The sequence below is a fragment of the Alosa sapidissima genome, chromosome 6 (assembly GCF_018492685.1).
Source record: "Alosa sapidissima isolate fAloSap1 chromosome 6, fAloSap1.pri, whole genome shotgun sequence".
NCBI lineage: Eukaryota > Metazoa > Chordata > Actinopteri > Clupeiformes > Clupeidae > Alosa > Alosa sapidissima.
This window is the reverse complement of record NC_055962.1, coordinates 36995422-37009905: the sequence shown is the minus strand read 5'-3', so window position 1 is coordinate 37009905 and position 14484 is coordinate 36995422. Positions and strand designations below refer to the sequence as shown.

The window sequence follows — 14484 nt, the reverse complement described above, 5'->3', positions numbered from 1 at the left end:
ATTTGTTCAACTGTAACTGCAGCATTAAAGTTAAGGTAAACTCTTATCACAACATAGTACATTGAGGAGACTAAACTAAGTTAAGTTACAGTATGCAATCAAGCAGTATCTCAAAGCTAACGTTAGAATACTGTTTGGATGTCAAGTTTAGCATGCTTACTTGCAGCTCCTTGTATTTGTTACTCAGGCTCATTTTATTGACTCTGAATGTTTGCAAAATCCCGATGTAAATGGAAAAGTGTTTTCCAAGACACAAAAGTGCTTGTCCAAAGGAGAAGTACGAACCGTTATTTGAACTAACTACGTTATGAATTGCATCCACACATCAGCAGCCTTTTAACTGTGTTAATGTTAATTGAAAGGATTCTCACACGAATGTCTTAAAATGACAGGCACTCAATTAGACATACACTACTGAACTTTATTGAATGCTACCTCTGACTAAGAATGCATTAGGCCTACTTTGCACTTGTATAGTCTTTTATTTTGGAATCTTAAGAGCAATAAACATATATTGCAATGTTAAAGAATTCATGTTTTTTCATTCAGATATGTAAATAAACATGTATAAGTTGCTATTAGTGAATTAATTGGAAGATTATCGATAATCGAATCGAAATCGAATCAGACTGAATAAATGAATCGTTAGATTAATCGATACATCGAAAAAATAATCGCTAGATTAATCGTTTAAAAAATAATCGTTTATCCCAGCCCTAGCGCATACCAATGCAGCTAACTTTATTGGAGAGCTTGCATCCTGCTCCATCAGAGCCCACAGGCTGGCATTCTGCAGGGGACATAAGTCAAATTCGTATTATACGCTAGCGTAGCAGTCATATAGGGATTGTCAAAGTTTCTTTTCAACTTCCTGAATTTTTGGTCAAAGATTCTCGGGACACAGAAACACTGGGGCACATGAAACTTGGTGGGCATGTAGCCCCACTAGACTAGCCCATAACCACTCATTTGTGATTTGCACCAACACGCACTCTCTCACTCACTCACACGCAGGCACGCACGCACGCACGCACACACAGGCACGCACATACACACACACACACAGGCACGCACATACACACAAACCGGCACGCACACACACACACAAACAGGCACGCACATACACGCACGCACACACACACACACACACACACAGGCACGCACACACACACACACACACACACACACACACACACACACACACAGGCACGCACATACAAGGAAAAGTTGCAAGAGTAGGGGACGGAGTATGAGAGATGGAGACAAATTGACTAGCGTGATTTATTTTCAAGAGGATGTACAGGACTGAGCAGCAGTCATGTTTTGAACTGCTATGTGATACATCTAGTAAACTTAAAATTTACGAGAATTATACTAAAACAATACCAACTAAAAAAATGTATCTCAACATAAGATAACAATTGGTTAGAAAATTGGTTAGAAATTGAACGTTCTAAAGAATATTTGGGTTCATTCAGAGTCCTAGAGAGAGAGAGGCTCTGGGTTCATGGAATTCCACCTTCCACATGGAATTCTAGAACCTTACATTGTTGCGGAACAAAATCTTTTGTTAAAATAAATTCGTACTGAACTAGTACTCTTAATGCTGTAGCTGATCAGCTGCTTTTTCTAGTCCATTTTGTTGTAGGCTAATGTTTGAGCATGTGTTGACCATGTGTTAACATAATTATGACTAATTAACAGAAACTTGGCTTTTGTCATATCTGCATGAGTTAAATTCAGGCACAAAAATTCTGTGAACTCAACTGACTTCAAACCAAATCTGACACAGCTATCTACAATATGAAGCATGAAGCATGCGGTTATTCATTAATACAGTGGTTCTCAAAGTGTGGGGTGGGCCCTACTAGTAGGGAATAGAGACATGTCAGATGGGGCCTGATATACAGGAGGATCTATCATAATGCCTTTCTTTTTTGAAAAGGAAGATCATAGATTCAACACAAAATAGCCACACACACATAGGAGTCATAAACAGACTGACATATGAATTAAAAATAGCATCTAATCTGGCGGACTGAGACAGGAAATGCAACGTGGAACCAAAATGCAAAAAATAAAAAAATATTTTAACATTAGCATTTTGCAGAGTTGATGAGGTCAGGTGGGGCTTGAATATTCCCCACCTCCAAAGTGGGGAATGACAGAAAAAGTTTGAGAACCACTGCACCATAACTTATCAGAATAAACTAAATTAGCATGTTTCCTTTTAATGCAGGTTGCTGCTGTGGGTGAGTTGCTTCCTTTTTGACATCCAGAACAACTTTCACACTCAGAGCTTTCCCATGCCACAATAATGTTCAAATATATCTACAACCCCAAATCAGAAAAAGTTGGGATAAAACGCAAATAAAAAATGAATAACAAAAAACAGAATTTAGCAGCAAAAAAGACATAGACAACATATCACATGTTGAAAATGAAAATTTGGACTATTTCATGGAAAATATATGTTCATTTTGAATTTGATGCCAGCAACATGTTGGGACAGCGATTGTTTACCACTGTGCTGCTTCACTCCTTCATTTAACAACATTCTGTAAATGTTTAGGAACTGAGGACCAGTTGCCAGAGTTTTGAGAATGAAATGTTGTCTCATTCCCATCCGATATAGTATTGCAGTTGCTCAAAAGTATGGGGTATCCTTAATCATGTTTTTCATTCCATGATGCACCTAATTTGACAAGTCGGGACTGCAGACAGGGCATTTTAGCACCTGGACTCTTCCTCTATGGATAAATACCATTTAAACATGTGCATTGTTTTATTGAAATATTCAAGGACTTCCCTGGAAAAAAACATTGCCTGGATGGCAGTATAGCTCAAAGCCTGTACATCATTCAGAATTGATTGTGCCTTGCCAGATGTGCAACATGCCCATGCTGTAGGCACTAATGCTCCTTCACACCGTCATAGATGTTGGGTTTCAAACTGAGCACTAAAACAAGTTGGATAGGTTTGATACTTGGATAGGCCCTCTCCTCTTTAGCCCAGATGAGTCCATCATTTCCAAAAGGAATTGCAAATTTTGATTGTTCTAACCACAGGACATTTTTCCAAGTTACCTCAGTCCATTTTAAACAAGCTCAGGGCCCACTTCCCCGAAAACATCTTAAGCCTAAGAGCGTCGTAAAGTCCCTCTTACGAACGTTTTAAGATTTGCCGACTGTTTCCCGAAACCATCGTAGCTTAAGAGCGTCGTGAAAACACTCGTAGATCTACGAGCGCTCCAGAGTACTCGTTACCGGCTAAGAGCGTCTTAACAGTACTTCTCACTGAGGTCACCAACAGGACATACAGAGGAATTACAACTTAGAATACATAATCCAATTTACGTTCCCATTCTTTATTGTGTTTACCTGTGATGAATCAGATTTTAGCGTGCAAAATAGCCTACATTTAATGGTCATAATAATGTGATGAAAAGCAGACAAAAATGCAATCAAGTTATGAAACGAGACGTTGCCAGAATAGTTTGACATTATCTTTGCGAAGTGAATATTTTATTAGGCCTATGAGGTAAAAAGCAGAGAAAGCAACATATGGTTTAGTCTGTAGCCTACTACATCAAAATCTAAGCCTACACATTTCCTCTCTTTCTTACTCGACTTCTTTCTTATCTTCAAACGTGTTCTTAAGTGGCACCGCGAAAAATTATTGCATGGTGCAACAATCTAATCTTAAAATAATTACAATTATTTATGTCTCTGTGTGGTATATAACCTACTTGGGATGCTTACATGCAGATGTCAAAGTGTTTCTATTTTCGTATTGATGTGAATTAATGTGTAGATCCGAAGTTTAAATGGTAGGCCTATAGCTGTGACGTGCAGTCACCTGACATCACCGTCAAATCAGAGGATATTTCAGAACTATTAACGTGGACAACTCCCCTTAAGAGCATCTTAAGAGCAGTGCACGTGCGTTCACGCTACGAGCATGTTCGGGAAACAGTCGGAAAAACCAAACGAACGATCGTGAGATGAATCGTAGAAAACCCTCTTAAGAGCGTGTCTCCGTCGTTATCGGGAAACTGGGCCCTGGTTTTGATGCAGTGTCTGAGGTCCAAAAGACCACAACCATCCAATATTGTTTCTCAGGATTTTCTGAATGTTTTAATTACATTATGTCCTGTATATGATGAACTCCCCAAATATAGTACTTCACAATGTCATGTTAAGAAGCATTAAAATTACATTGTTCGATCATTTGTGCACACAGGTTTACACAGACCCTGACTCTTTAGGATGCTCTTTTTCAAACCCAATCGTGTTGCCAGTTACCCTAATTAGTTGTGAAACATTCCTCCTTTTGTTTTTTTAATCATTACACAACTTTTTCAGCATTTTCTTACTCATGTCCCAACTTTTTTTGAAACATGTTGCTGGCACCAAATTCAAAATTAACATATATTTTCCATGAAATAGTCAAATTTGTCATTTCAAGATTTGACATGTTGTCTATGTCCTTTTTGCAACTAAATATGAGTTTAAGATATTTGCAGATTATTGTATTCTGTTTTATTCACATTATACACAATGTCCCAACTTTTTCTGATTTGGGGTTGTATGATGCTGTCCGCTTCTGGTACGCCTGATATTTTGCATTCTGTTCCAGGAGAATTCCATTTCAGCGGAGAGTTCATAATTGAGGGTAATTCGACTCTCAGAGTAAACCTAGAACAGTTGAAAAACCTAAATCTGATTGACAGTGCTAATAATAAGATTGGAACCATTGAAGAGGCTGAGCAAGCAGCAGGTGAGGTGATTATGTAATTGCTGAAAATTGAATGTTAAACACCTTATTTTTCAGTATGTCTTGACATGATTTCAGGATAAACCCTAGATTAAAAACCCTAGCATGCAAAACAACACATCTACTAAATCTGTCTATGGACACATTCAAGTCCTATGTCTCCACTGACAACAGTCAAGCGCATGGGAGTGGTTCAAACAGAAAATAATTTGACAATAAGAGATGTGAACAAAAGCAACATTCATAATATAAATCAAAATTTTAATTATTAGGAGAAAATGCTGAAAGGAGAACGTACAGGGTCATGGCCAATTCACCAAACCAGATTTAATTACATGCGTACTACTCTGACACTTATTGGACAAACCCAGTGACAGCTTTAAGCCTTGGGCAGCAGTGGCTCAGGAGGTGGAGGAGTCATCCAGCAACAGTCGAGCCCGACTCCCCCTGACCCTGTCAAAGTGCCCTTGAGCAAGACACTGAACCCCAAAATACTCCCAATGTGCAAGTCAGCACCTTGAATGGCGTCCTACGCCATCGTAGAGTGAATGGGTGAATGTGAGGCCTGAAATTGTAAAGCGCTTAGAGCAGGGGTGGGCAAACTGCGGCCCGCGGCCGGATCCGGCCCGCCAAGCACTTTCATCCGGCCCGCCGAGCATTTCATTTGGTTATCAGGCTGCTCGCTATTTTTTTCCTGCGATAGAGACGACGTTGGTTAGCTTTAAACTGCTTTTCACTCTCCTTAGAGAACATTATGTTAATGTCAAAACATCATGTTAAATAGAGATAACATCATGTTAAACTAAGTTAACTCTTAGTTATCTCCTTTGCAGCAGATCTAACGTGAACATTATATGCGATCCATTTAATTGGGAACGCGTCTGCACTCACAAGAGGGAGAGAGAGCCGCAGGTTCCAGCTCGCTTGTCATTGTTGATAATTGATATCTCCTTCTTATAAGAAACTTTGAAGGCAACAGTAGTTCCCACTACTGACCATTTAAAAACTGTGAGAGGGCCCAGTACAGCGATAGCCATAGCGGAGCAGGCAGAAGATCAAATAAACGTGAATTAAAGCGACAGTGCACAATTTATACATTTGTTAAACAGCATAAAATTAGCAGCATTTTTAAGCAATTCATATTTTAAAACAAATACTTTTCATACTAAATTATAGGCTATAATAAATGGATTTTTTTATGTGTGTGTCGTGGGGGGGGGGGGGGGGGGGGGGTTGTTGTGCGGCCCGCCGGCCAGTTTTCAAAACCCAATGTGGCCCTTGAGCCAAAAAGTTTGCCCACCCCTGGCTTAGAGTGCTCAGAGGAGTGGAAGCCCTATATACAGGCAGTCCATTTACCATTGCACATAATAATCTGTGAAAACCGTGGTGATTGCTATGCTATGATAATAGGATGATTGCTAAATATCCCAATACAAAGCCCTTAATTAAGACACCTACCATGGTCAGTGGCTTTACAGTAAAATACATTACATAAAATAACTTTATAAATAACTAATAAAGTTAAAATACAGACCAATGCACAGATGCACATTAATCATTGTATACATACTGTGTCGTGAGTAGAATGCCAGATTATTGGAGATGAGACAACATGCTGGTGCGAGTCTGAGTATATCTGGGCTAAGGCTGTGTTTGAGGATCACGAGAGCTGTCGCAATAAACTGAAGTGTGTGGCAAACGTTTCTCACTACACACCTTTGTGCAATCCCAAAGTTTCAAGTGAGTATTTTGTCTGGATCCCACAGTATTAAAGTAAATAAATGTGTCTATTAGCAGATTTGCTTAATTTGTGTATTCCCCCCTTAATTGTGTTACAGTTCAACTTGAGGGAACAATGACAAAACATTCCGATACCTCTAAAATATGGAATGCAGACCTAAATACTTCAGTATGTATAATCCTATTTGGATAACAATATGTGTGTTCATCTTACAAACTCATTGTTTAATTTGAGACAATGAGGTTCCATTTTGTTTATTGTAGCTGGCAAACGTGTTTAATAAGATGAACGGATTTGAGAGCCTCATAACCACAGTAGATACAAGGTTAGTTTATTGCAATTATCGACCTGACTTCACTTTTGAAGTCTTTACATCATTCATATCCTTGGTATCTCTGTACAAACAATCAAAGTGTGTTGATCGTGTAACAATAACACATTCATTTTCAGCCTAGCACTTACTTAGCCAGACACTTCCAGTCTCTGTTCTATGTTATGCTAAACTGTTTAAGGCGAGACACTACAGGTGAATAGGGCAAACATTTTTAAATAATAGACATCACCATGAAACTTCCTCAGTTGATTACTTACACAAGTATGAACAAAAAATGTATTACAAGTTTTTGAAAATCGAATGTTTACTTATGCAAATTAGGCATTATCTCATTAAATATGTGCACATTTGCATATATTTTCGGTAGATAGATCTAAACATATGATAAAGCCAGGTACAAAATTATTTTTTCATTTTGTTTGCATACAAGATGAAAATAAAATTAGAGGGATTTCAGGATATCTGCTGTCATTACTTAGGAAATCAGAATATACTGTCCATAGCCTTAAAAAATCGATTTTTGCCATATATTTTTGATTAAAATGTCGCATAAATCAGGCCAGAAATGATTTATTAACAAATCCCTCTGTAAATGTCTTCAGAATACTGCTAAGTGTATATCTGGAAAGTTTGGTGTACATAGGTGCTACATAGGCTGAGATGTTTCTACTGGAAAATGAGAAAAACTCAATTTGAGAAAACAGCCTTGGAACACAGCCAAGAGATTCCGTTCTCAGCCTAGACTCGCCTTTGAACTTTCGCGATTGGTTGCGGTTACAAAGGAAGTGTCCAAATTTGGATAGCACAACGTCATGCAGTTAAAACAGAGCTTTCCAATGGTACTACACATGTTGTGTTTTGTATCACGGTCGCGGTAGAGCATGAAACGTTAGAAGACTTTTGGTTAATTTAGGAGAAATATACAGGCGCGAGTAGACAAAATGTAATGAAATAAACACCTAAATGTGTAAATCGGTCTTCCTGATCGGTAAATCCTGCCATGTCTCGCCAAAGGGTTTGATTATCTGAACCAGAGAGAAGGCCTCCTTTAGTTTGTCATCATATGTGTTTAAGCTACCTGACAGTTACACAACTCTTCAATAGAGCTACCTGACAGTTAGTGTACGACTCCTCAATAGAGCTACCTGACAGTCAGTGACTAGAGCTACCTGACAGTTAGTGTACGACTCCTCAATAGAGCTACCTGACAGTTAGTGTGCGACTCCTCAATAGAGCTGTCCTGATAGTTAGCGTACGACTCCTCAATAGAGCTGTCCTAATAGTTTGCTGTTCAGGTGTAGGCAGAACTCTGAAATAACACCAACCTCTGCATTGTGTTGATGTCCTTTGTGTTACCCCATACACTCCAAATAGCGGGTTGAAAGCTGATTTTGCAGTGAATCTCACTGCATTATTCAACACTTCCACACTCAATGAGTTGATTGAAAGCCTCAGCCTCTATCCGGTATACGCCTCCACAAAAGTTGAAACAACAGGTATGTGTCCCATTCCTATCTGAAGCCTCAGCAGCAGTCGGCAGTATGCATTGCGCTGATGTTAGGAATCCACAGCTGAGATATTGGTGTTCTTCAAATAACCATGGCTTTTCTTTTTTCATGTTTAAACATGGGTTTTGGTTGTAAACTATGGTTTATGATGCTCATGGTTCACCATGGTTTTATTATTTCACTACAAACTAAAACAAAAAACCATGTTTTCTTGCCCGAATATTAATCATGGTAGTTACCATAAAATACCATGTTAAAGGTATTCTAAGCGATGTTAGGTTAGCGACCTGTGTGAAGTTGGCACCCAATTTGATGAAAATATGAATAAAAGTATTTTGATTCGTTTGTGCATCGATGGTGCACGATTGTGCACCCACCACCACATCAACACCTAAATGACTCCAAAATAGTTGGAATCGTTTGTGCTTAGTACAATCGTGCACAAACTATTCCAACCATTTTCGAGTCATTTGGATGTTGATGGGGTGCTGGGTGACCCCAGGTCACTAAACAATTTAATGTTAAATGTCGTTAAGACGTTTCGTGCACAAATGTTTATTTTGCCTGCACAATCGTGCACAAACGAAGAACAAACGATTCCAACTATTTTCAAGTCATTTGGATGTTGATGGGGTGCTGGGTGACCCTAGGTCCCTAAACAATTTAATATTAAATACTGCTAAGACGGTTCATGCACAAATGTTTATTTTGCCTGCACAATTGTGCACAAACGATGCACAAATGTTTATTTTGCCTGCACAATTGTGCACAAACGAAGAACAAACAAATAAACAATAATTGTATTATTTTCATTTGTGGTGTCAAATTCGCACAGGTTGGGTATCGTCACTTCTGATATTCAAGCAAAACAGAGGGCTAGTTCGCTACTCCATATCCTCCTCTCTTAGCCTGACGAGCCAGACCCACATTAAAATGTAGGGTCTGGGCACTCACCGTTGGTAGTGCTCAAGTCCGAGGGGCGGGATAATCGGTTGTCTTTCAAATTCCCTCTGCACGCAATAGTACAGCACTACAACTCATGAGTTCCATGTGTTTTCCCACCAGCGAAGCTAGTTCAAACTTTTGCCAACTTAAAAAAAAGCTTAACTCGTGTCACGTTGTTCGACAACAGCAACATCCATCTTCTTTGTTTTCAAGTAGCAGGGAATTCAAGCCGTTGCAACTCTGCCATCAATCATTATGTTAAGCCCGCCTAACGTCACTATACACGATGTGATTGGCTCTATCGAAGTTAAATTTTTCCAGCTCGCAAGCCAACGGAGAGTTGCTAGACTACATGTAGCCCTGGCAGCTAGGGTGCATCTAGGCTACCCCTCTCTCCCATGAAATTGAAACTCTCTTAAACGTGCATCTCGTTAGTGATTGGCTGGTACAGTTTGTTATGTTTTTATGGTCCAGGCTGGATCAAGTTGTTTCAGTTACCGTTTTTGGAGCCTGGGTTGTCCATAGAGACCGCATTTTTTTTTTACAGTGTATTCAGGGCACAGGCAGCTAGCCGATAGTGAGATGACATGCTGTTAAGAGATGTTAAAACCATAGTACCGTGGTTACTATATAAAAACATAGGATATCAAGGAGAGTCGGGTTACCTGGCTTCAGAAAGTAAAAGTCCTTCTATTCACTCCAACATTTTCTAAAATCCTCAGCCTGATATCAGGTGAAATCACCTGTGTTAATGATGACATTTACTCTGTTGTGTAAAGCATCACATCAAGATATAGTATGTTGTTGTCATGAGTGTTGCTCTCTTAGGATTGGTTGAGATGTCTTCACCTAGCGGCAAAATACCCTACGAAAAGGAAGAGGTTGAACTGACCTGCAACTTGAACATAGATGACCCCATGAGTTCTTGCAGTTGGTTTATCTTGAAAACCAGCATCAATGAAACATCAGCCATTGGGAATGGGACCCAAGTTGAAGTTGGGTCTTGGTGTTCGAATGTCACAAGACTTTTACTGCGAAAACCAAAAGGGCTCTGGAGAGGTAAGTTCATGCCCCTTGCATCAGCCAAACTTTCTCAAATTGCTCTCTCTGTTCAACCAAGGTTCTTTTTTTATTTGGTGATATGATTTGGTGATATTCCCCTCAATATGATGGGGAATCCTTTTGCTTTCTTCATAATAGTTTTGCATTCTCTCACAATACATTTGACTTTTTTCCTTCAAAATATTTTTCCTTCCATGTTTGTTAAATGGATTTTGTTAGGTTGTAAAGTAGTAGTAATAACTGTACGATAGAATGTAGGCTATGCAAAGTAACTGTAAGTAAGTAAGTAAGTGTTAAGTACGCAGTAGCCTACAACAGTAGGCTAACTGTCATTCATTCTCCATGTATTCTTTTTCTCCCCATATCATATCAGAACCAAGGGGGCAGGCGAACGTTCGGAGTGCGTAGACACTATGGCTGATCTGAGGCTAAAAAGTAGACCAGTTCCACCTAGCCATCCCATTGAACCCCATTCAATTTGGTGCCACTTTGACATCAAATAACGTTACAGCTGAAGCGTTTTAAGCCTTTATATGAACTTTTTCTATTTTTGGAGTAATACATTGTGTGATTGGGGTCATAACCTCGTAACTGACTTACCGGCTGAGTAATAAACTTTTTTCCGAAATCAATGCTAACGTGACGTAATTTAGGTAATGAGCATGCGACCAGAGCCGGTGCAAGCGCCACACAGGAGCAAAATAACCGCATTCTCTGGATAAGAACGAAAGCATCGGACCACAACATTTCAGCGAAGTTTTGATGGATTGACAGTAGGCTATGAATGTGGCGAGTGCTGTTTATATGAAATCACATTTATCTACGAACAACTAGGACATTTAAAAAAAGTAAATGTAGACGTGGTGGTAACAAAGTAAGGGGCTACATACCCAATCTCTAGATACAGCTATCACAAGAGTTACACGAGTCAGACTACGTGCCTATGTTACATCTACGTCCCCTGAGCCTGCGCAGAAAGCCTCGTCGACCAATAGGAAACGGTTGAAATTTGCTTTACCCATCTCGACTGACGTCTACGTGATGACTCTGTCCATATCTTTTACTGTCTATAATCAGAACACGTACGTAAGGGATAATGTATAGAACGCCGGTCATTATTGGGAAAGCTAGATGTACCGCAGAGCGGTACAAAATATGACCGCCGCCCAGTCCAGCACATTTTTTCCACAAAAATAAATCACACCTTCCAGGCCTATATGATTCTAACTGTCTCACTAAATTGCATTATCCACACTCAATTCTCACTGGTATCTGCTAGATAAGTACCAAAACATGATTAGTTCATAGATTTCACATGTAAAATTCATTTTATACAACCCCACCCCCATCTTGCCTGTTCATAATTCTGAGAAATTCTTGAATTGTGTGCATGTGTGCGTGTACATGTTTATGTTTATGTGTGTGGGTGTGTGTGTGTGTGTGTGTGTGCGTGCTTGTTTGTTTGCCTGCGTATGTGTGTTTGTGCATGTGCATGCATGCGTACATATGTCTACTGTGTGAGTATGTGTCATACGTATGATTACTGTGAATGTATGTGTGTGCGTGTGTATCTGTTTATGCACATGTGTGCACATGGAATGGGTTAACATGACCCCTGGAGGCAAACATACAGAACAATTGGTCATCCTAGGCCCTACGGTTCTCAAGATATTCACAGAAAACTGTGTCTGCCCTACCCTCCTTTCGAGGGGTCCAGTACAGCGGGGGGGGGGGGGGGGGGGGGGGGGGGCTACAGATCAAAACAAAAAATTATGGTTCCATACTATCCATGTGGGGTTACATGCCCACCAAATTTCGTGTACCCCGGTCTTTCAGTGTCCCGGGAATCCTTGTTGGTGTACGGTCACTAAATGAAAAAGGTGGACCTCCTAGGCCCTACGGTTCTCGAGATATTCACAGAAAACTGTCTCCGCCCACCTACAGGCCAGTTGGTGTATAGTAACATAAATTAATTTATTGTGTGGCCCCCCATGAACGGAATTCCACGAAACTTGGCGTGCATTCAGAGGGTGTCATAATGATCCTACACTTCCAATTTTGTGCAGTTTTGACTATGTTAGGTCACAGATACCTGCGATTACAACACCTCATTTTTACTTTTTTGTGTTTAACTAAGTGGCGCTTTACATGAAATGAGTGGTTATGGAATGGGTTGACATGGCCCCTTGAGATCAACATACAAAAAAAATGGTCCTCCTAAACCTTACGGTTCTCGAGATATTTACAGAAAACTGTGTCTGCCCTACCCTCCTTTCGGGGGGTGCAGTCCAGCGGGGGGGCTACAGATCAAAATGAAAAACGATGGTTCCATGCTATCCATATGGGGTTACATGCCCACCAAGTTTCGTCTACCCCGGTCTTTCAGTGTCCCGGGAATCCTTGACGGAAATTTGGAAATTTGGACAAAAACACTAAACAGGTGGAGGTGGCACACTTCCCCAGAGCTAACTTGCAATGCAACTTGCCATTGTAGTTAGCTTCAATTAACAACCGGATCTCCTTATACTGTAGGCAAAGATGGCCATTTTGGTTCTTTTTTGTAGGCGAACTTCAGAGGTCTATTGTGTGGCTACAGTAGGTCTCACTTTGATGATAGTACGCGGATTTTGCAAACACGGGTATAAAAGTATGTGCAGTAAACTGATGCTTTGAATAGCCCAGGCTACTTTGGACTTGAGACTTTGACTTAAACAAACGACAATTCCGACTGCAAGGTCCCAAATTGAAACGAGCGATACAGTAGGCTAATGCCACATAGCTAGACAACAAACACGGGTATAAAAGTATGTGCAATAAACTGACACTTCGAATAGCCCAGGTTACTTTGGACTTGAGACTTTGACTAAACAAATGACAATTCCGACTGCAAGGTCCCAAATTGAAACGAGCGTTAGGCTAATGCTACATAGCTAGACAACAAGTGGCAGACTGAGCGACGTCACTTATGCTTGAGACTTTTGGCCCTTTCCATTAGACTCGTAAATCCGTTCCAAATCAGTTGGAAAGTGTAAATTACCAGCTTTTTTTGTGGCATTTCACGCAGGCCCCCTTTACCTCGGAGTACTTGAGGGTACCCCGAGGTGGACATACAACCTTATGACAAACATGGCTGCGCCCATAGTTGAGATGAGATTACATGTATTTTCTTTGCATTAGTTAGGCTTATGTCATTCTGATCTGTAGAAATGTCCCATGCAGCCATGCCTACATTTATTACACATTTATTAGGGCCACATTAATTATAGGCTAATATATTATAATATTCAGTATTCATTATTGAATGCTTAGCTGAAATGATGTTTCCCTATCATCCTATTTTTAAAGAAGGCATACCTGTGGGTATGTAATTGGGCTACGGGTTTTCTTCAGGATTGACATGTTTGAACGGGCGCTGCACTAGTAGTAAATAAACAGAGCAAAAGCTCAACAATCGTAAGTATCAGTAGAAATATATAAAACAATTAATATTCAATAGCCAAGCAATAATAAACAATTTAACCGGCTGCATTAACTTAGTTTAAGTATTTATGGTAGAATTAGTATCAGAATGTGAGTGATGTGAGTGTAACTAAATGTGATTAAGTCACATATTACTGAAGTCAGCTTGGAGGCCGTCTAACACAAGCAGGGGTTGTGTGAGTGTTCATGGTGTCAGGACAGTCAGGCTCAGGAACTGGGAAGTCACTCAGTTGATCCTTTGTGTGGAATTGTCGAATTACTGTTAAATACGAGAGTTCTTTAGGAAAACCTAATCTGTACCTTATTGGTACCTAACTATTAGGTATGTTAACATTTTTTGTTAGATGGTCGAGTCAGCAGTGATGGATTTTATCGTTCGTTGTCATGACACAGTTTGCGTCATTCAGTTCGCCAAGATGATTCGTTCTTCTGATTCATTCACCAGTTCGTTCAGTCACGTGTTCTGCACATGTTGTTTGGCAGCGAGTCACAAACTTTCAAACTATCGTTCATGGTCACAATGGTGAACACAAGGTCATGGTAGTGGTTCAAAACATAATAATATAAACATAACAATATGGCAAAAAACACGAGATTAATGGGAAAAAATGCTTCAAACCCCTTCAAACACCAGAACA

General features: G+C 39.9%; 1 protein-coding gene across 1 annotated transcript in view; it reads left to right on the top strand.

The window, feature by feature from the left end:
- The window catches only part of LOC121711943 (adhesion G protein-coupled receptor F4-like), a 68433-nt gene that overhangs the window by 21379 nt on the left and 32570 nt on the right, over positions 1–14484 (top strand). The window contains exons 3-9 of the mRNA XM_042095840.1: positions 2240–2252; positions 4639–4779; positions 6361–6516; positions 6615–6685; positions 6781–6842; positions 8226–8347; positions 10133–10363. Of these exons, the coding sequence (XP_041951774.1) occupies positions 2240–2252; positions 4639–4779; positions 6361–6516; positions 6615–6685; positions 6781–6842; positions 8226–8347; positions 10133–10363 (796 nt within the window). The remainder of the gene's footprint in view (positions 1–2239; positions 2253–4638; positions 4780–6360; positions 6517–6614; positions 6686–6780; positions 6843–8225; positions 8348–10132; positions 10364–14484) is intronic.